This window comes from Struthio camelus, chromosome 35 (assembly GCF_040807025.1).
Source record: "Struthio camelus isolate bStrCam1 chromosome 35, bStrCam1.hap1, whole genome shotgun sequence".
Lineage (NCBI taxonomy): Eukaryota > Metazoa > Chordata > Aves > Struthioniformes > Struthionidae > Struthio > Struthio camelus.
In genome coordinates, this window is record NC_090976.1 from 225582 (window position 1) to 247360 (window position 21779).

Genomic DNA, 21779 nt, shown 5'->3' on the forward strand with positions numbered 1-21779 from the left:
GGCCCGCCGAAAAAAAAAAAAAGGAGGCCGCAAAGCGTCATGGGAGTCCTGCCAACCTCCCCCCCAGAGCATCATGGGAAAGCGGCCATTTTCTCTCCCCCCCCCAAGGCCCTTCGTCCCCTGCAGACCCCCCCCCCGGGGGGAGGGAAGGGAGGAGCCACTGGGCAAACTGGGCTGTACTGGGGAGGGGGGGGATAACCCCAACCCCTCGCCCAGCCCCCAAACCCCCACCCTGACCCCAAATCCTGACCCCAGACCCCCACCCTGACCCCAAATCCCGAACCCAGACCCCCACCCTGACCCCAAATCCTGACCCCAGACCCCCACCCTGACCCCAAATCCTTGCCCCAATGCCCAAATCCCTCACCCTGACCCCAAATCCCGACCCCAAATCACCACCCGGACCCCAAATCCCATCCCCAAATTCTCCCCCGACCCCAAATCCTGATCCAAAATCCTCACCCTGACCCCAAACTCCCACCCCAAATCCTGACCCTAATCCCAATCCCAAATCCCGACTCCAAATCCTCCCTGACCCCAAAATCCCACCCAAAATCCCCACCCCAAGTCCTCACCTTGATCCCAAATCCTGGCCCAAATCCCAATCCCAAATCCCAACCCCAAATCCTGACCCCAAATTCTCCTCTGACCCCAAATCCTGACCTAAATCCCACCCAAATCGCGACCCCAAGTCTTCACCCTGCCCCCAAATCCTGCCCCCAGATCCCGACCCCGAATCCTTGCCCCGACCCCCAAATCCCCACCCCAAATCCCCCCCGGCCCCCTCCCCGCCCCTGCATCCCCACGTCTCTCCGTCTCCGTCTCTTTATTCTTAAATATCCCGATCTCTGTCCCGTCTCCGCGTCCAGCGGCTTCCAGTGTAAAAAAATACGACAAATCCCCAAAAAGGGGGGGCCACCCCCATCCCGGCCCAGCCCCGACCTACCCGCGGGCCGGAAAAGGTCCGGGGAGGGGGGAAGGGGAGGGGGACACAGCAGGCACAGGCAGGGGAACAGTCACTTATTGCCAAACCTGGGGGGGGGGGGACACGGGGGTGTCCCTGTCCCCGTTGGGGGTGGCGGCGGCCCCGGGGGGGGACCCGTGGGGCAGCCCCGCGGCCCCGCAGCGGGGTGGGAGGTCTCAGGAAGACGTCAGGCCGGGGGCGGCTCGGACCCCCCCCACACTCCGGATTTGGGGGGGGGGGCCGCCCTAATAGCTGCTCTCGTGGCCGGTGAGGATGTAGAGGTTGCTGTGGGCCTCGGGCTTGTCCGTGGGGCGGCTCTCCAGCACGATGTCCCTGCCGGGGTGGGGGGGGACACGGGGGGTGGGCATGGACCCCCCCCCAGGCCTGGGGACCCCCCCCAGCTGAGCCCATCCCATGGCCCAGGACCCCCCCCCCAAGTCCATCCCCTGTCCCAGGACTTCCCAGCCTGTCCCCTATTTCAGGACCCCCCCCCAGCCTGTCCCAGGACCCCCCCAGCCTGTCCCCTCTCCTAGGACCCCCCCCCAGCCTGTCCCCTATTTCAGGACCCCCCCCCCCAGCCCATCCCCTCTCCTAGGACCCCCCCCAGCCTGTCCCCTATTTCAGGACCCCCCCCAGCCCATCCCCTCTCCTAGGACCCCCCCCCAGCCTGTCCCCTATTTCAGCCCCCCCCCACCCCATTCCTCACCTGTTGGCGCCCAGGACCCGAAACACCCGGGATTCGTCAGTCACCTCTTGCGTCACCTGTGGGCGAGCGGGCAAGGGGGGGTCCCGTCAAGGTGTGGCAGCCCCCCCCCCACAAAAGACCCCCCCCCCCACTCACCTCGTTGCCCTCCAGGCTGCGGCCCTGCATGCCGTGCTTCCAGAAGGCCAGCACGCTGTCCTGCAGGCACACTGCGGGGGGCTCAGCACGGCGGCCGTGGGGCTGGGACCCCCCCGCCGTGGGGCCAGGACCCCCGATGGGGCTGGGACCCCCCCGCAGTAGAGCCAAGACCCCCGATGGGGCTGGGACACCCTGCAGTGGGGCTGGGACATCCCCATGGGGCTGGGACACCCTGATGGTGCTGGGACCCCCCCGCTGTGGGGCCAGGACCCCCGTTGGGGCTGGGACACCCCCATGGGGCTGGGACCCCCCCGCAGTAGAGCCAGGACCCCCGATGGGGCTGGGACACCCTGCAGTGGGGCCAGGAACCCCGATGGGGCTGGGACATCCCCCCCACCACAGCGGGGCCAGGAACTCCCAATGGGGCTGGGACCCCCCCCACAATGGGGCCAGGACCCCTGATGGTGCTGGGACACCCCCATGGGGTTGGGACCCCCCTCGCAGTGGGGCCAGGACCCCCGATGGGGCTGGGACACCCCCATGAGGCTGAGACCCCCCTGCAATGGGGCCAAGACTCCTGCAATGGGACTGGGACCCCCCCCCAATGGGACTAGGGACCCCCCCCAATAGGGCCATTATATCCCCAATGGGGCCAGGACACCCCAATGGGGCCATTACATCCCCAATGGGGCCGAGACCCCCGCAGTGGAGCCGGAGCCCCCCCCAATGGGGCTGAGACCCCCTCCAACACGCCCGGGGACTCCTGCAATGGGGCCGGGACATCCCCAATGGGGCCAAGACCCCCCCCCCCCACCACCGCCACCATGGGGCCAGGACCCCCCCCGGGTCAGGACCCCCCACAACAGGGCCAGGACCCCACCCCCCCCCGGGCCAGGACCCCCACCACAGGGCCAGGACCCCGTACCAAGGGGCCAGGACCCCCCCCCGGGCCGGGACCACCCCCCCCCCGCCGCGGGGCCGGGCACTCACCGAGGGTCTCCACGGGGAAGTCGAAGGTGAGCTCGGGCGCCAGGCCGGGCCGGGGGTCCCCGCGCAGGTCCACCATCCGCACGCGGCCTGCGGGGCGATGGAAGACGGGGGGGGGGTCACACCCCGAAACGACCCCCTCCCCAAACCCCCCCTCTGCCCCCCCAAACCCAAGGCGGGCCGGGGCAGGGGGTCCCCGCGCAGGTCCACCACCCGCACGCGGCCTGCGGGGCGCACGCCGGGGGATTGAGGGGGGGTCACACCCCGAAACGACCCCCCTCCCCAAACCCCCCCCGCCCCCCCAAACCCAAGGCGGGCTGGGGGCTGGGGGGGGGACACACTCACGCTCGAAGCAGACGAGGACGGTGTCGCGGTCCACCTGGTTGACGTGGGTGGCCGGGCGGCACGGGGCACCTACGGGCGAGCGAAAAATTGGGGAGGGGGGGGGTTACAATTCGGATAAACCCCCCCCGAACCAACCCACCGGGTGCCCCTTTACCTGGGGGGCTGCAACCCGCCGGGGGTCCCGCCTCCAGCAGGCGGAAAGAGAGGGGTCCGCCGGGGGGGGCCGGCTCGGTCACCCCCACGCACACCCGCGGGTGCTCCTCGGCCGGCGTCACCAGCAGCTCGAAGAGCCCCAGCGGGGAGGGCAGGGGTACGGCCACGTGCTGGAGATGGGGGGGGGGACACGGAGTTTTTTGGGGTGGGGGGGGTCAGAGCAACCCCCCCCCCGAAACGCAGCCCCGGCTCGGCGCACCTTGAGCAGCCCGAAGCGCCGCAGCGGCGGGTACCACTGGAGCAGGATGAGGCCGGCCGGCACCGCCGCGCACAGGAAGGTCTGGCCCGAGCGCGGGTTTCTTGCTGGGGGGGGGGTGCATGTTGGGGACCCCCCCCCAAACACTGCCCCGGGGCCACCAGCCCGGAATTGGGGGGGGGGGGATCTGTCCATGTTGCCACCCCCTCCCCAGAGCCTCAATAGGAGACGCTGCTCTGCCCCAGGTCTGCAGTCTCGGATTGGGGACCCCCCCTTCTGACCACTGTGACCCCCCCCAAAAGCCTGAGGACCCCCCCCATCTGTACCTCCAATCAGCACCCGGATTGGGGACCCCCTGCTTGACCACCATGACCCCCCCCATCTGTACCTCCAATCAGCATCCGGATTGGGGACCCCCTGCTTGACCACCGTGACCCCCCCCAAAGCCTGGGGACCCCCCCCAAAGCCTGGGGACCCCCCCCATCTGTACCTCCAATCAGCACCTGGATTGGGGACCCCCTGCTTGACCACCGTGACCCCCCCCAAAGCCTGGGGACCCCCCCATCTGTACCTCCAATCAGCACCCAGATTGGGGACCCCCCGCTTGACCACCGTGACCCCCCCCAAGGCCTGGGGACCCCCCCCAAAGCCTGGGGACCCCCCCATCTGTACCTCCAATCAGCACCCGGATTGGGGACCCCCTGCTTGACCACCGTGACCCCCCCCCAAAGCCTGGGGACCCCCCCCATCTGTACCTCCAATCAGCACCCGGATTGGGGACCCCCTGCTTGACCACCGTGACCCCCCCCAAAGCCTGGGGACCCCCTCCCATCTGTACCTCCAATCAGCACCCAGATTGGGGACCCCCTGCTTGACCACCGTGACCCCCCCCCAAAGCCTGGGGACCCCCCCCATCTGTACCTCCAATCAGCACCCGGATTGGGGACCCCCTGCTTGACCACCGTGACCCCCCCCAAAGCCTGGGGACCCCCTCCCATCTGTACCTCCAATCAGCACCCGGATTGGGGACCCCCTGCTTGACCACCGTGACCCCCCCCAAAGCCTGGGGACCCCCCCCATCTGTACCTCCAATCAGCACCCGGATTGGGGACCCCCTGCTTGACCACCGTGACCCCCCCCAAAGCCTGGGGACCCCCCCCATCTGTACCTCCAATCAGCACCCGGATTGGGGACCCCCTGCTTGACCACCGTGACCCCCCCCAAAGCCTGGGGACCCCCCCCCCAGCCTGAGGGCCCCCCCCCATCTGTACCTCCAATCAGCACTCGGATTGGGGACCCCCCGCTTGACCACCATGACTCCCCCCAAGCCTGAGGACCCCCCCCGAGCCTGAGGACCCCCCCGTGCATACCCCAAATCAGCACCCTGATTAGAGACCCCCCCCTCTAGCCACTGTGACCCCCCACAAGCCTGGAACCCCCCCCATCTCCTGAGGACCACCCATCCCCTGGGGACCCCCCCCATTTCCACCAAATCCCCCCATCCCCTGGGACGCCCCCCATCCCCTGGGGACCCCCCCCATTTCCACCAAATCCCCCCATTCCCTGGGGACCCCCCCCATTTCCACCAAATCCCCCCATCCCCCGGGACCCCCACATTCCCCGAGGACCCCCCCATCCCCTTGGACCCCCCCATTTCCACCAAATCACCTCATTCCCTGGGACCCCCCCATCCCCTGGGACCCCCCATCTCCTGAGGACCCCCCCATCCCCTGGGACCCCCTCCATTCCCTGGGACCCCCCCCATTCTCTGGGGACCCCGCATTCCCCAAGGACCCCCCCCATCCCCTGGGACCCCCCCCATCTCCTGAGGACCCCCCCATTCCCCAAGGACCCCCCCATCCCCTGGGACCCCCCCATCTCCTGAGGACCCCCTCATTCCCTGGGACCCCCCATCCCCTGGGACCCCCCCCATCTCCTGAGGGCCCCCCATTCCCTGAGACCCCCCCATCCCCTGGGACCCTCCCCATTCTCTGGGGACCCCCCCCGTTTCCACCGAATCCCCCCATCCCCTGGGACCCCCCCCGTTCCCCTGGGACACCCCCGTTCCCTGGGGACCCCCCCTCGTCCCCTGGGACCCCCCCCAGGTGTCCCTCACCCACGCGGCAGCACTGGCAGCCCTTGGTGTCGGGGACCTTGGAGGAGAGGGCGAATCGCCTGGGGGGGGGGAGAGGGGCTGAGTGACCCCCCCGCGGGACCCTCGGCGGGGGGGGTCGTTATGGGGGGGGTTCCTTATGGGGGGGTTTGTCATGGGGGTTTGATTATGGGGGGGGTTGTTATGGGGGTTTGATTATGGGGGGGGGCTCGTTCCCAGCGTGGGGGGGGCATTATAGGGGGCTCATTATGGGGGGGCTTGTTCCTGGTGGGGGGGGGGAAGCTCAATTATGGGGGGGCTCGTTCCCAGTTGGGGGGGCTTGTTATGGGGGGCTCATTCCTGGTGGGGGGGGCTCATTCCCAGTGGGGGGGGTCATTCCCTGTGGGGGGCTTGTTATGGGGGGGGTCGGGGGGAGGTCATTCCTGGCGGGGTGGGGGTCGTTGGGGGGGGTCGGGGGGGTTGTTCCCAGTGGGATGGGGGTCATTGGAGGGGTCGTTCCCGGGGGGGGGGTGTTCTGGGGGTCATTCCTGGCAGGGTGGGGGTCGTTGGGGGGGGGGGTCGTTGGGGTCGTTCCCGGTGGGACGGGGGTCATTGGGGGGGGTCTTTCCCGGGGGGGGTTGTTCTGGGGGTCGTTGGGGGGTGGGGGTCATTGGGGGGGGGGTGTTCTGGGGGTCGTTGGGGGGTGGGGGTCGTTCCCGGTGGGACGGGGGTCATTGGGGGGGGTCGTTCCCGGGGGGGTTGTTCTGGGGGTCGTTCGCGGCAGGGTGGGGGTCGTTGGGGTCTTTCCCGGTAGGACGGGGGTCATTGGGGGGGGTCGTTCCCGGGGGGGTTGTTCTGGGGGTCGTTGGGGGGGGGGTCGTTGGGGTCGTTCCCGGTGGGACGGGGGTCATTGGGGGGGGGTCGTTCCCGGGGGGGTTGTTCTGGGGGTCGTTGGGGGGTGGGGGTCGTTGAGGGGGGGTCGTTGGGGGGGGGTCATTGGGGGGGGGGGGTCGTTCCCAGAGAGCAGGTTGTTCTGGATGTCAGTTGTTCCGGGGGTCGTTCCCGGCGGGGGGGGGGGGGTCGTTGGGGGGGGGGGTGTCGGGGGGGTCCGGCGGGTGCCGCTACCGGGGCCGGATGCGCTGGGGCAGGCGGTGGGCGGCCAGGGCGAGGGGGGCCGGGCGCTGGCGCCGCTGCTCGAAGAGCCCCGGCAGGTCGTGGGCCACCAGCTGCGGCCCCTTCCCTGGGGGGGGGACAGATGGGGGGGGTCAGGGGCGCCCCTGCCCCACGGCGCAGCCCCACGGCGCCCTGCAGCCCCCTGGCACCCTGCAGCCCCCCAGCCCCACGGCAGAGCCCCGGCAGGTCGTGGGCCACCAGCTGCGGCCCCTTCCCTGGGGGGGGGACAGATGGGGGGGGGGTCAGGGGCGCCCCTGCCCCACGGCGCAGCCCCACGGCGCCCTGCAGCCCCCTGGCACCCTGCAGCCCCCCAGCCCCACGGCAGAGCCCCGGCAGGTCGTGGGCCACCAGCTGCGGCCCCTTCCCTGGGGGGGGGACAGATGGGGGGGGGTCAGGGGCGCCCCTGCCCCACGGCGCAGCCCCACGGCGCCCTGCAGCCCCCCGGTGCCCTGCAGCCCCCCAGCCCCACGGCAGAGCCCCGGCAGGTCGTGGGCCACCAGCTGCGGCCCCTTCCCTGGGGGGGGGACAGATGGGGGGGGGTCAGGGGCGCCCCTGCCCCACGGCACCCTGCACACCCACAGCACCCCAGCCCCACGGCACCCCTGGGCCCCATGCCAGAGCTCCCTAGCAGACTGCAGACCCATAGCACCCCGGAGCCCCCCACTGCAGCCCCCCAGCCCTATAGCACCCCAGGGTGCCACACTGCAGCCCCATAGTGCCCCATAGCACCCCAGGGCCCCACGCTGCAGCCCTATAGGGCCCCATAGCCCCCCACTGCAGCCCCCCAGCCCCATAGCACCCCAGGGTCCCATGCTGCAGCCCCATAGTGCCCCATAGCCCCACACTGCAGCCCCCTAACCCCATAGCACCCCAGGGTCCCACGCTGCAGCCCCATAGTGCCCCATGGCTCCACACTGCAGCCCCCCAACCCCATAGCACCCCAGGGTCCCACGCTGCAGCCCCATAGTGCCCCATGGCCCCACACTGCAGCCCCCCAGCCCCATAGCACCCCAGGGTCCCATGCTGCAGCCCCATAGTGCCCCATGGCTCCACACTGCAGCCCCCCAACCCCATAGCACCCCAGGGTCCCATGCTGCAGCCCCATAGTGCCCCATGGCCCCACACTGCAGCCCCCCAGCCCCATAGCACCCCAGGGTCCCATGCTGCAGCCCCATAGTGCCCCATGGCCCCCCACTGCAGCCCCCCAGCCCCATAGCACCCCAGAGTCCCACGCTGCAGCCCCATAGTGCCCCATGGCCCCCCACTGCAGCCCCCCAGCCCCATAGCACCCCAGGGTCCCATGCTGCAGCCCCATAGTGCCCCATGGCCCCACACTGCAGCCCCCCAGCCCCATAGCACCCCAGGGTCCCATGCTGCAGCCCCATAGTGCCCCATGGCCCCACACTGCAGCCCCCCAGCCCCATAGCACCCCAGGGTCCCATGCTGCAGCCCCATAGTGCCCCATAGCCCCACACTGCAGCCCCCTAACCCCATAGCACCCCAGGGTCCCACGCTGCAGCCCCCCAGCCCCATAGCACCCCAGGGTCCCATGCTGCAGCCCCATAGTGCCCCATGGCCCCACACTGCAGCCCCCCAACCCCATAGCACCCCAGGGTCCCACGCTGCAGCCCCATAGTGCCCCATGGCCCCACACTGCAGCCCCCCAGCCCCATAGCACCCCAGGGTCCCACGCTGCAGCCCCATAGTGCCCCATGGCCCCACACTGCAGCCCCCCAGCCCCATAGCACCCCAGGGTCCCACGCTGCAGCCCCATAGTGCCCCATGGCCCCACACTGCAGCCCCCCAACCCCATAGCACCCCAGGGTCCCACGCTGCAGCCCCATAGTGCCCCATAACCCCACACTGCAGCCCCCCAGCCCCATAGCACCCCAGGGTCCCATGCTGCAGCCCCATAGTGCCCCATGGCCCCACACTGCAGCCCCCCAGCCCCATAGCACCCCAGGGTCCCATGCTGCAGCCCCATAGTGCCCCATAACCCCACACTGCAGCCCCCCAGCCCCATAGCACCCCAGGGTCCCATGCTGCAGCCCCATAGTGCCCCATGGCCCCACACTGCAGCCCCCCAGCCCCATAGCACCCCAGGGTCCCATGCTGCAGCCCCATAGTGCCCCATGGCCCCACACTGCAGCCCCCTAGCCCCATAGCACCCCAGGGTCCCATGCTGCAGCTCCATAGTGCCCCATGGCCCCACACTGCAGCCCCCCAGCCCCATAGCACCCCAGGGTCCCATGCTACAGCCCTATAGGGCCCCATAGCCCCACACTGCAGCCCCCTAGCCCCATAGCACCCCAGGGTCCCATGCTGCAGCTCCATAGTGCCCCATGGCCCCACACTGCAGCCCCCCAGCCCCATAGCACCCCAGGGTCCCATGCTGCAGCCCCATAGTGCCCCATGGCCCCACACTGCAGCCCCCCAGCCCCATAGCACCCCAGGGTCCCATGCTACAGCCCTATAGGGCCCCATAGCCCCCCAGCCCCCCAACACCGCAGCCCCCCACCCCATAGCCCCCACCTGCCAGCGACAGCAGCACGTTGTTGATGCAGTAGAGCCAGGCGCAGCGGTGGGGCAGGAGCTGGGGGCCAGGCGCCGGGGGGGGGGGGTGTCAGCACCCAGTGGGGCTGCCCCACGCCCCCCCCCCCCAGCCCCACGGCCCCCACCTTCTCCAGCGTGTCCTCGTGCAGCTCGTGCAGGTTGAGGGTGTAAATCCCCTCCTCCGCCCCCACCACCAGGTACTGGTCTGGGGGGAGACGGCGGCCGTCACGGGGGGGGGTCCCGGATGCCTGGACCCCCCCCCCAACCCGGACACCTGGGTCCCGCCGCCCCCCCCCCCCCCCAGCCCAGCACCTCGCGTTTCGGGGTGGATCCAGGTGACGGCGGAGTTGATCTTCAGCGGACACCCGTTAAACACCTTGGAGAAGCAGGCGCCCATCTTGGGGGGGGGGGGACAGAGGGACAGTCAGGACAGGCTATGACCCCCCCCCCCCACCCTGAGACCCCCCCCCCCACCCTGAGACCCCCCCCCCAAACCCCCCCCCCCAGCACTCACGTGGACCTTGGGGGTCGGGGGCAGCCCGTGGCAGCGGGATCTCTGCGAGAGAGGGACAGCCGTGAGCCCCCCCCGGCGGGGACGATGGGGGCCCAGGCGTCCGGGGTTAGGGGGGGCCCAGGTGTCCGGGGGGGGGACGACCCACCTCCAGCTCCTCCTTCCTCTTGGCGGTGGCCCAGCCGAGGGGCAGCGGCGAGCTGGGGGGCCGTGGGGACCCCCCTGGGGGGCTGCCTGCGGGGAACAGGGGATGGGGGGGGGCTCAGGGGTGGCCTGACCCCCCCTCCCCACACACACACTCTGGGACCCCCCCCCCCCTGCACCTACCTGGGGGGCTGGATCGCTCAGGGGGCTCCGGGCTGTCCCTGGGGGGCTCCGGGCTGCTCCTGGGGGGGTCCAGGTGCCCCCCAAGGGGGTCTGGGCTGCTCCTGGGGGGCTCCGGGCTGCCCCCAGGGGGGTCAGGGCCCCCCCCAAGGGGGTCCGGACTGCTCCTGGGGGGGTCCAAGCCCCCCCCAAGGGGGTCTGGGCTGCTCCTGGAGGGGTCCGGGCTGCCCCCGGGGGGGTCCGGGCCCCCCCCAAGGGGGTCTGGGCTGCCCCCGGGGGGGTCTGGGCTGCCCCCGGGGGGGTCCAGCTCCCAGTCCCCGAAGTCCCAGAATGAAGCCGGGGGGCTGGCGGGGGCCGGGGGGCTGGTGGCGGCCTGGTGGGGGGGGAGGACAGAAAGGGGTGAGCCATGGCTTGGGGGGGGGGGGGGCTGCACCTTAGGGTGTCAATGGAGGGGGGGGGTCGTGGGTGGGGGGGCACCTACCTGCCTGGCCGCCGGGCGGATGGTCAGGCTCCTGCGGGGGAGACAGTGGGGTCAGGGACCCAGGCGTCCGGGTGGGGGGGCAGCACACACCCTGTGCCTGCCCCCCCCCCCCCCCGCTGCTCCAGGGACCCAGGCGTCCGGGGAGGGGGGGGGACGACCCCTGTGCCCCCCCCCCCAGGGTCTCACCGCTCCTCCAGGGCCTCTTCCACCGACTGCAGCAAACTCCTGCGGAGGGCGGAGAGGAGATGGGGGTCAGGGCCCCCCCAGGGACCCAGGCGTCCGGGGGGGGGGGGTCTGTGTCCTGCCCCCCCCACCCCCCAACGGAGCCCCGGGCGTCCGGGAGGGACCCAGGCGTCCGGGCCCCCCCCCCCCCATCACTTACTCTTCGTTCCCCAGCAGCGTCCAGTCGTCGTCGTCGTCGCTCTGCCGGGGGCAAGAGCAGCTCCGTGAGCGTGGGGCTGCCCCACGGCTGCCCCACGGCTGGGGGCCAGCTCCCACGGCTGCCCCACGGCTGCTGCCCCCCCCCGGTCCCACGGCTGCCCCACGGCTGGGGGCCAGCTCCCACGGCTGCCCCACGGCTGCTGCCCTCCCCGGTCCCACGGCTGCCCCACGGCTGGGGGCCAGCAGCTGCCCCACGGCTGCTGCCCCCCCCCGGTCCCACGGCTGCCCCACGGCTGGGGGCCAGCTCCCACGGCTGCCCCACGGCTGCCGCCCCCCGGTCCCACAGCTGCCCCACAGCTGCCCCACGGTCCCCGCAGTCCCCACAGCTGCCCCACGCTCCCCACAGCACCCCACGGCTGCCCCACGGCCGCTCACCAGGCCGCAGCACGGCTCCGTCTCCTTCCGCCGGGGGGGCCCAAATTTCACCTGATTAACTGGGAAGAAACAAAGAAGCTTTTTGGGGGGGCCATGAACTGCACCCCGGACCCAGGCGTCCGGGCTGGGGGGGGGGTGTCGGAGCCCGGGGACCCAGGCGTCCGGGCTGGGGGGGGGGGTGTCGGAGCCCGGGGACCCAGGCGTCCGGGCTGGGGGGGGGGGGGTGTCGGAGCCCGGGGACCCAGGCGTCCGGGCCGGGGCGGGGGGGTGTCGGAGCCCGGGGACCCAGGCGTCCGGGCCGGGGGGGGGGGGGAGGTGTCGGAGCCCGGGGACCCAGGCGTCCGGGCCGGGGCGGGGTGGGGGGAGGTGTCGGAGCCCGGGGACCCAGGCGTCCGGGCCGGGGGGGGGGTGTCGGAGCCCGGGGACCCAGGCGTCCGGGCCGGGGTCGGGGGGGGGTGTCGGAGCCCGGGGACCCAGGCGTCCGGGCCGGGGGGGGGGGTGTGGGGGGGGTCCCGCGCCCCCACTCACACTGGATCTCGGAGAGGGTCCGCTCAGCCGCGCCGTGCCCGTCCCGCGACCGGATCAGGTCCGGGAAGACGTCGTCGTCCTGCGGCCGCGGTGGGTGTCAGCGGGCCCCGGGGCACCCCCAAACCGTCCCGGGAGCCCCCAGACCCACCCTGGGCCCCCACATGCCCCCCACTTCCCCTCAGGGACCCCAAATCCCCCTCAACACCCCCAAAGCTCACTCCCAGGGACCCTAGACCCCCCCATAGGGACCCCAAATCCCCCTCAACACCCCCAAACCTCGCTCCCAGGGACCCTAAACCCCCCATAGGGACTCCAAACCCCCCTTAACCCCCCCAAACCCTACTCCCAGGCACCCTAGACCCTCCATAGGGACCCTAAATCCCCCTCAACACCCCCAAACCCTGCTCCCAGGCACCCTAGACCTCCCATAGAGACCCCAAATCCCCCTCAACACCCCCAAACCCTGCTCCCAGGGACCCTAGACCCTCCATAGGGACCCCAAATCCCCCTCAACACCCCCAAACCCTGCTCCCAGGCACCCTAGACCTCCCATAGAGACCCCAAATCCCCCTCAACACCCCCAAACCTCACCCCCAGTGACCCTAAACCCCCCATAGGGACTCCAAATCCCCCTCAACACCCCCAAACCCTGCTCCCAGGCACCCTAGACCCCCCATAGGGACCCCAAATCCCCCTCAACACCCCCAAACCCTGCTCCCAGGCACCCTTAGACCCCCCCATAGGGACCCTAAATTCCCCACAGGGACCCCAAATCCCCCTCAACACCCCCAAACCCCGCTCCCAGGCACCCTAGACCCCCCCCACAGGGACCCCAAATCCCCCTCAATACCCCCAAACCCTGCTCGCAGGCACTCTAGACCCCCCATAGGGACCCCAAATCCCCTTCGACACCCCCAAACCCCGCTCCTAAAGACCCTGGCCCCCTGCCCTTCCCGCCCCACGGCGCGGGGGCACCTCCAGGTCCCCGTCGTCCAGGCCGGGGGGGGCCGCGCCGGGGCTGCGGGCCTGATCCAGCAGCTGGAGGCCGAGGTGGCGAGGCAGCGGCTGGGCCGTGAAGGGGTGCTGGCAGAATTGGGGGGGGGACATGGTCGAGGGGGGCCCAAACGCCCCCCCGGCACCCCCGAACCCGGCTCCCCCCTCACCTGCAGCAGCTTCTCCGCCGTGGGGCGCTTCTTGGGGCTCTTGGTCAGCGCCAGTTTGAGGAACTGGTGGAAAATGGGGGACCTGGGGGGGGTCACTGCATGGGGGTCTGCACCCCAAAATGTCCCCCTGCACCTTAGAATGCCCCCCCACACCCTCAATTCTCCCCACAGTCCAAACATCCCCCTGCACCCCAAATATCCCCCTGCAGCCCAATGCCCCCCTGCACCCCAAATAGCCCCCTACCCCAACACCCCCCCTGCACCCCAAATTACCTCATTGCACCCCAATAGCCCCTGCAACCCTAAAACGGCCTCGCACCCCGGCCACCCCCCCCAGCCCCCCAAACAGCCCCCACTCACCAGAGATTTTTGTCTTTCAGCTTGGGGGGCTGGAAGCTGCTCTTGGACATGAGCATCAGGGCCCTGGGGGCAGGTTAGGGGGCAGGTTAGGGGGCAGCAGCCGAGGGGGGGACGGGGGGGGGGGGGTCCCCGGCTCCCCTCACCTCATGGGGTGCAGGTCGAAGAGGGGGGGCTGCAGCTCGGCCAGCTCGATGGCGGTGATGCCCACGGCCCAGACGTCGCACAGCTGGTTGTAGCCGCCCTTCTTGTCCACCGCCGCCACCTCGGGGGCCATCCTGGTTGGGGGGGGGGGGACGGGACACACAGCAGGTGGGGCCCAGGCGTCCGGCCGCGGCGGGAGGGGGGGACCCCGGCGTCCGGCCGCCCCCCGGCGTTACCAGTACGGGGTCCCGATGAAGGATTTCCGCTTGGCCACGGACGCCGTCAGCTCGGCCGAGACCCCGAAGTCCGCTGCGGGGGGGAGGACGAGAGAGGGGTTGGGGGGGGGGGAGGCAGCAGGTTCGTCCCACTCGGGGGGCCCAGGCGTCCGGCTACCCCACATAGGGGGCCCAGGCGTCCGGCTGGCAGGTGACGAACCCAGTTTGACGTCCCCGTTATGGGTCAGGAGGATGTTGGCTCCCTGCAAGGGGAAAGGCAGGGTTAGCGGGGGAAGGCCTGGCTATGGGGCAGGGGGGGCCGTGGGGCAGGGTTGTGGCACGGGGGGGCCACGGGGCTGAGCCGTGGGGCAGGGGGGGCTACTGGGCTGAGCCATAGGGCTGAGCCGTGGGGAAGGGGGGGCCGTGGGGCTGAGCCATGGGACAGGGGGGACAGTGGGGCTGAGCCGTGGGTCCGAGGGGCTGTGGGGCTGAGCTGTGGGGCAGGGGGGGACCATGGGGCTGAGTCGTGGGTCCAAAGGGCTGTGGGGCTGAGCCGTGGGGCAGGGGGGGACCACGGGGCTGAGCCGTGGGTCCGAGCCGTGGGTCCGAGGGGCTGAGCCGTGGGGCAGGGGGGGGGACCATGGGGCTGAGCCATGGGTCCAAGGGGCTGTGGGGCTGAGCCGTGGGGCAGGGGGGGACCATGGGGCTGAGCCGTGGGTCCAAGGGGCTGTGGGGCTGAGCTGTGGGGCAGGGGGGACTGTGGGGCTGAGCCACAAGTCTGAGCCGTGGGTCCGAGGGGCTGAGCCGTGGGGCAGGGGGGGACCATGGGGCTGAGCTGTGGGTCTGAGCCATGGGTCCAAGGGGCTGTAGGTCTGAGCCATGGGGCAGGGGGGGACCATGGGGCTGAGCCGTGGGTCCGAGGGGCTGTGGGGCTGAGCCGTGGGTCTGAGGGGCTGTGGGGTCCGAGCTGTGGGGCAGGGGGGGACCATGGGGCTGAGCTGTGGGTCCAAGTCATGGGTCCTACGGGCTGTGGGGCTGAGCCGTGGGGCGGGGGGGGACCGTGGGGCTGAGCTGTGGGTCTGAGCCATGGGTCCGAGGGGCTGTGGGGCTGAGCCGTGGGTCCGAGGGGACTGTGGGGCTGAGCCACAAGTCTGAGCCATGGGTCCGAGGGGCTGAGCTGTGGGGCAGGGGGGGACCATGGGGCTGAGCCGTGGGTCCGAGCCGTGGGTCCGAGGGGCTGTGGGGCTGAGCTGTGGGGCAGGGGGGACTGTGGGGCTGAGCTGTGGGTCTGAGCCATGGGTCCGAGGGGCTGTGGGGTCCGAGCTGTGGGACAGGGGGGGACCATGGGGCTGAGCTGTGGGTCCAAGCCGTGGGTCCTAGGGGCTGTGGGGCTGAGCCGTGGGTCCGAGGGGACTGTGGGGCTGAGCTGTGGGTCTGAGCCATGGGTCCGAGGGGCTGTGGGGCTGAGCCGTGGGTCCGAGGGGCTGTGGGGTCCGAGCTGTGGGGCAGGGGGGGACCATGGGGCTGAGCTGTGGGTCCAAGCCATGGGTCCTAGGGGCTGTGGGGCTGAGCCGTGGGTCCGAGGGGCTGTGGGGTCCGAGCTGTGGGGCAGGGGGGGACCATGGGGCTGAGCTGTGGGTCCAAGCCGTGGGTCCTAGGGGGCTGTGGGGCTGAGCTGTGGGTCCGAGGGGCTGTGGGGTCCGAGCTGTGGGGCAGGGGGGGACCATGGGGCTGAGCTGTGGGTCCAAGCCGTGGGTCCTAGGGGGCTGTGGGGCTGAGCTGTGGGTCCGAGGGGCTGTGGGGTCCGAGCTGTGGGGCAGGGGGGGACCATGGGGCTGAGCCGTGGGTCCAAGCCGTGGGTCCTAGGGGCTGTGGGGCTGAGCTGTGGGGCAGGGGGGGGGACCGTGGGTCCGAGCCGTGGGTCCAGCTCACCTTGATGTCCCGGTGCATCTTGCCCTTGGCGTGCAGGTGCTGCAGCCCCTGGGGGAGGCGAGAGCCTGAGCGGGGCCGGGGGCTCCCCGCCAGCCAGGGGCCCAGGCGTCCGGGAGCCCCCACCACACCCCCCCCCCTGCACCCCAGGGGGCCCAGGCGTCCGGGGGCCCCGCACCCACCTGCAGGGTCTCTCGGCACACGTAGGCGATCTGCGTCTCGGCCAGGGGCCCGGTGGCTGGGGACAGAGACAGGGAGGGGCTGGGAGGGGGGGAGCATCCCAGTGCTCCCAGTGCTCCCAGTACCCCCCCCAGCCCTGCCCCCCACTTCCGCCCCCCCCCAGCAGGAACCGGCTCCCGGCACAAACAGGAAACGAGAGGGATGAGGCGCCAAACGGCGACGGCTCGTCGCAACATCCTGCCGTCGCCGCCCGGACGCCTGGGCCCCGCAGGTGTGCTGGCACCCCTGCTCCAGCCACCGCTCCCCCCCCCCTCCCTGGGGACCCAGGCGTCCGGGGGGCTCCCGCTCCCCCCCAGGGGACCCAGGCGTCCGGGGGGCTCCCGCTCCCCCCCCGCAGCCCCCCGGGGACCCAGGCGTCCGGGGGGCTCCCCCCCCGCCCTCCCCAGGGACCCAGGCGTCCGGGGGGCTCCCACTCCCCCCCCTGCAGCCCCCCAGGGGACCCAGGCGTCCGGGGGGCTCCCGCTCCCCCCCCAGGGGACCCAGGCGTCCGGGGGGCTCCCGCTCCCCCCCCTGCAGCCCCCTGGGGACCCAGGCGTCCGGGGGGCTCCCGCTCCCTCCCCTGCAGCCCCCCTGGGGACCCAGGCGTCCGGGGGGCTCCCGCTCCCCCCCAGGGGACCCAGGCGTCCGGGGGGCTCCCGCTCCCCCCTGCAGCCCCCCGGGGACCCAGGCGTCCGGGGGGCTCCCGCTCCCCCCCAGGGACCCAGGCGTCCGGGGGGCTCCCGCTCCCCCCTGCAGCCCCCCGGGGACCCAGGCGTCTGGGGGGCTCCCACTCCCCCCCCAGGGGACCCAGGCATCCGGGGGGCTCCCGCTCCCCCCTGCAGCCCCCCGGGGACCCAGGCGTCCGGGGGGCTCCCGCTCCCACCCCTGGGGACCCAGGCGTCCGGGGGGCTCCCGCTCCCCCCCCACAGCCCCCCGGGGACCCAGGCGTCCGGGGGGCTCCCGCTCCCCCCCAGGGACCCAGGCGTCCGGGGGGCTCCCGCTCCCCCCTGCAGCCCCCCGGGGACCCAGGCGTCCGGGGGGCTCCCGCTCCCCCCCCAGGGGACCCAGGCGTCCGGGGGGCTCCCGCTCCCCCCCCGCAGCCCCCCGGGGACCCAGGCGTCCGGGGGACTCCCGCTCCCCCCCCTGGGGACCCAGGCGTCCAGGGGGCTCCCGCTCCCCCCCCGCAGCCCCCCGGGGACCCAGGCGTCCGGGGGGCTCCCGCTCCCCCCCAGGGGACCCAGGCATCCGGGGGGCTCCCACTCCCCCCCCGCAGCCCCCCAGGGACCCAGGCGTCCGGGGGGCTCCCGCTCCCCCCCAGGGGACCCAGGCGTCCGGGGGGCTCCCGCTCCCCCCCCTGGGGACCCAGGCGTCCGGGGGGCTCCCGCTCCCCCCCAGGGGACCCAGGCGTCCGGGGGGCTCCCGCTCCCCCCCCGCAGCCCCCCGGGGACCCAGGCGTCCGGGGGGCTCCCCCCCCGCCCTCCCTGGGGACCCAGGCGTCCGGGGGGCTCCCACTCCCCCCCCTGCAGCCCCCCAGGGGACCCAGGCGTCCGGGGGGCTCCCACTTCCCCCCCCAGGGGACCCAGGCGTCCAGGGGGCTCCCGCTCCCCCCCCGCAGCCCCCCAGGGACCCAGGCGTCCGGGGGGCTCCCGCTCCCCCCCCAGGGGACCCAGGCGTCCGGGGGGCTCCCACTCCCCCCCAGGGGACCCAGGCGTCTGGGGGGCTCCTGCTCCCCCCCTGCAGCCCCCAGGGGACCCAGGCGTCTGGGGGGCTCCCGCTCCCCCCCCAGGGGACCCAGGCGTCCGGGGGGCTTCCGCTCCCCCCCCGCAGCCCCCCGGGGACCCAGGCGTCTGGGGGGCTCCCGCTCCCCCCCAGGGGACCCAGGCATCCGGGGGGCTCCCACTCCCCCCCCGCAGCCCCCCAGGGACCCAGGCGTCCGGGGGGCTCCTGCTCCCACCCCTGGGGACCCAGGCGTCCGGGGGGCTCCCGCTCCCCCCCCGCAGCCCCCCGGGGACCCAGGCGTCCGGGGGGCTCCCGCTCCCCCCCAGGGGACCCAGGCGTCCGGGGGGCTCCCGCTCCCCCCCCAGGGGACCCAGGCGTCCGGGGGGCTCCCGCTCCCCCCCCAGGGGACCCAGGCGTCCGGGGGGCTCCCGCTCCCCCCCGCAGCCCCCCGGGGACCCAGGCGTCCGGCCCGCGGCGCTCAGCTCACCGTGGTAGATCTCCTGCAGGGAGCCCCCCCCGCAGTACTCCATGCAGATCCAGAGCCGGTCGTTCCTGCGGCACGAGGACGGTGGGGGGGGGGGTCACAGGACTGGGCACTCCTGGGCCCCCCCAACCACCCACCCACTCCCCCCCCCCTCACCGGAGGTAGCTCCCGAAATAGGCCACCACGTTGGGGTGCCGGCACTCGCGCAGCGTCGACACTTCCTGCTGCAGGGAGCCGATGTCGTCCCCTGCCAGGGCGAGCGGGCCGTTGGGGACCCAGGCGTCCGGGGGGGGACCCACAACCTACCCCCCCAGGGGACCCAGGTGTCCGGGGGGGGACCCAGGCATCCGGGGGGGGGGACCCACACCCCCCCCCCCCAGGGACCCAGGCATCCGGGGGGGGACCCAGGCATCCGGGGGGGGGGGACCCACACCCCCCCCCAGGGACCCAGGCATCCAGGGGGGACCCAGGCATCCGGGGGGGGACCCACACCCCCCCCAGGGACCCAGGCATCCGGGGGGGACCCAGGCGTCCGGGGGGGGACCCCCACACACACCCCCCCAGGGGACCCAGGCGTCCGGGGGGGGACCCACACCCCCCCAGGGGACCCAGGCATCCGGGGGGGACCCAGGCGTCCGGGGGGGACCCCCACACACACCCCCCCAGGGGACCCAGGCGTCCGGGGGGGGACCCACACCCCCCCCAGGGACCCAGGCATCCGGGGGGGACCCAGGCATCCGGGGGGGGGGACCCACACCCCCCCCCAGGGACCCAGGCATCCAGGGGGGACCCAGGCATCCGGGGGGGGACCCACAACCTACCCCCCCAGGGGACCCAGGCGTCCGGGGGGAGACCCACACACCCCCCCCAGGGACCCAGGCATCCAAGGGGGACCCAGGCATCCAGGGGGGACCCAGATGTCTGGGGGGGGACCCACAACCTCCCCCCCAGGTGTCCAGGGGGGACTCAGATGTCTGGGGGGGGGGGACCCACAACCCCCTCCCCAGGGGACCCAGGTGTCCGGGGGGACCCAGGAGTCTGGGGGGGGGACCCACAACCTCCCCCCCAGGTGTCCAGGGGGGACTCAGATGTCTGGGGGGGGGACCCACAACCCCCCCCAGGGGACCCAGGTGTCCGGGGGGACCCAGGTGTCGGGGGGGGGGACCCACAACCCCCTCCCCAGGGGACCCAGGTGTCCGGGGGGACCCAGGAGTCTGGGGGGGGGACCCACAACCCCCTCCCCAGGGGACCCAGGCACCCAGGTGTCCCCAGAGGGGTGGGGGTGGGGTGTCCGGGGGGGGGGTCAGTCCCCGGGGGGGGGTCCCGGGGGGGCACCTAGGTCCAGCTTGACGATCTTGACAGCGGCGAGCTCCCCCGTCTCCGTGTCCCGGGCCTGGAGCAGAGTTGGGGGGGGGGGACCGAAACCTGGAGACCCCCCCCAACCCTCTCCCCCCACCCAGAGGGCCCAGGTGTCCGGGCTCCCCCCCCTCCCCAAACACCCCAGGAAGAGCCCTGGGGACCCCCTAGGCCCCTGGGACGCCCCCCATAGGCCCATTCCCCCCCCCAGCCCCATCCCAGACTCTCCTGCTCCTTGGTGCCCCCCCTCCCAGTTCCCCCCCTTCCCGGACCCCCCCAAACCCTGGTCCCCCCCCCATTCTGGGTCCCCCTGGTCCCCCCCAGACCCGGTTCCCCCCCCAATTCCAGGTCCCCCCACCCCAGGACCCTCCAGACCCCGCCCCCCCCATTCTGGGTCCCCTGGTCCCCCCAGACCCCAGTTCCCCCCCCCCAATTCCAGGTCCCCCCCACCCCAGGACCCCCCAGACCTCAGTCCCCCCCCCCCCCCATTCCGGGTCCCCCTGGTCCCCCCCCACCCCGGTCCCCCCCCCCAATTCCAGGTCCCCCCCACCCCAGGACCCCCCAGACCTCAGTCCCCCCCCCATTCCGGGTCCCCTGGTCCCCCCCACCCCGGTCCCCCCCATTCCGGGTCCCCCCCTACCCTGGGCCCCCCCCAGACCTCAGTCCCCCCCCCCATTCCGGGTCCCCCTGGTCCCCCCCCACCCCGGTCCCCCCCCCAATTCCAGGTCCCCCCCACCCCAGGACCCCCCAGACCTCAGTCCCCCCCCCCCCATTCCGGGTCCCCCTGGTCCCCCCCACCCCGGTCCCCCCCCCAATTCCAGGTCCCCCCACCCCAGGACCCCCCAGACCTCAGTCCCCCCCCATTCCGGGTCCCCTGGTCCCCCCCACCCCGGTCCCCCCCCATTCCAGGTCCCCCCCACCCCAGGACCCCCCAGACCTCAGTCCCCCCCCATTCTGGGTCCCCCTGGTGCCCCCCCACCCCGGTCCCCCCCCATTCCGGGTCCCCCCTACTCTGGGCCCCCCCAGACCTCAGTCCCCCCCATTCTGGGTCCCCTGGTCCCCCCCACCCCGGTCCCCCCCCCATTCTGGATCCCCCTACCCCGGGCCCCCCTAGATCCCGGTCCCCCCCCCCATTCCGGATCCCCCCCCCATTCGGGGTCCCCCCCCGTCCCGGTCCCCCCCATTCCCGGCCCGAGCCCCCAATTCCGGGTCCCCCCGGTCCCTCCCAGACCCCAGTCCCCCCCCCCATTCGGGGTCCCCCCCCCCGTCCCGGTCCCCCCCGGACCTTGTAGACGTCGCCGTAGGTCCCGGCCCCGACGCGCTGCACCAGCTCGTAGCGGAGCCGCGGGTCGAGCAGCGACACGTCCCGCAGGAGGCTCATGGCGGCGGCGGCGGGACCCGACCCGACCCGACCCGGCCCGGCCCGGCCCGGCGGGACCCGGCGGGACCCGGATCCCGCAGCCGCGGCAGGAAGCTCCGCGCCGCCAGCCGGGCTGCGCCAGGCCACGCCCACCCGCCTCCGGCCACGCCCACCCGCCTCCGGCCACGCCCCCGAGTCCGCCCGCCCGCCTCCGGCCACGCCCCGCTCCCGGCCCGGCCCCGCCCACCCGCCTCCAGGCCCCGCCCTGAACCTGCCCACCAGCCTCCGGCCCCGCCCCGCTCCCTGCCCGACCCCGCCCACTCGCCTCCGGCCACGCCCCGCTCCCTGCCCGACCCCGCCCCACTCCCTGCCCGACCCCGCCCACTCGCCTCCGGCCACGCCCCGCTCCCGGTCCGACCCCGCCCCTCGCACGTCTCGAACCTGCCCACCAGCCTCCGGCCACGCCCCGCTCCCTGCCCGACCCCGCCCCACTCCCTGCCCGACCCCGCCCACTCGCCTCCGGCCACGCCCCGCTCCCGGTCCGACCCCGCCCCTCGCACGTCTCGAACCTGCCCACCAGCCTCCGGCCACGCCCCGCTCCCGGTCCGACCCCGCCCCTTGCACGTCTCGAACCTGCCCACCAGCCTCCGGCCACGCCCCGCTCCCTGCCCGACCCCGCCCCACTCCCTGCCCGACCCCGCCCATTCGCCTCCGGCCACGCCCCGCTCCCGGCCCGACCCCGCCCACCCGCCTCCGGCCACGCCCCCGAGTCCGCCCGCCCGCCCCCGGCCACGCCCCGGCCCCGCCCC

The 21779-nt window shown here is 73.5% G+C and overlaps 1 protein-coding gene across 3 annotated transcripts; it reads right to left on the reverse strand.

Moving 5' to 3' along the window:
* Positions 1 to 811: 811 nt before the first annotated feature.
* On the reverse strand, positions 812 to 21129 carry MAP4K2 (mitogen-activated protein kinase kinase kinase kinase 2). Of its 3 annotated transcripts, none has more exons than XM_068923614.1 (32): positions 20896 to 21129; positions 19590 to 19647; positions 18411 to 18501; positions 18258 to 18322; positions 16015 to 16070; positions 15836 to 15883; positions 14124 to 14166; positions 13925 to 13997; positions 13691 to 13822; positions 13548 to 13610; positions 13188 to 13269; positions 13000 to 13107; positions 12025 to 12103; positions 11497 to 11555; positions 11063 to 11103; positions 10867 to 10905; positions 10681 to 10711; positions 10203 to 10572; positions 10024 to 10109; positions 9879 to 9920; positions 9677 to 9761; positions 9490 to 9569; positions 9344 to 9404; positions 6764 to 6878; positions 5663 to 5721; positions 3550 to 3653; positions 3292 to 3460; positions 3138 to 3206; positions 2796 to 2882; positions 1806 to 1876; positions 1671 to 1726; positions 812 to 1297 (listed from the first exon to the last, which is right to left on the reverse strand). In XM_068923614.1, the coding sequence occupies exons 1-32, from the start codon at positions 20989 to 20991 to the stop codon at positions 1210 to 1212; spliced, it is 2706 nt and encodes a 901-aa protein (XP_068779715.1). In that variant the 5' UTR covers positions 20992 to 21129; the 3' UTR covers positions 812 to 1209. The 3 variants fall into 3 exon arrangements, with proteins under 3 accessions (XP_068779715.1, XP_068779717.1, XP_068779716.1); XM_068923615.1 differs by having other exon boundaries at positions 1160 to 1297; positions 1806 to 1865; XM_068923616.1 differs by lacking the exons at positions 5663 to 5721; positions 6764 to 6878.
* Between the last annotated feature and the right edge of the window lie 650 nt (positions 21130 to 21779).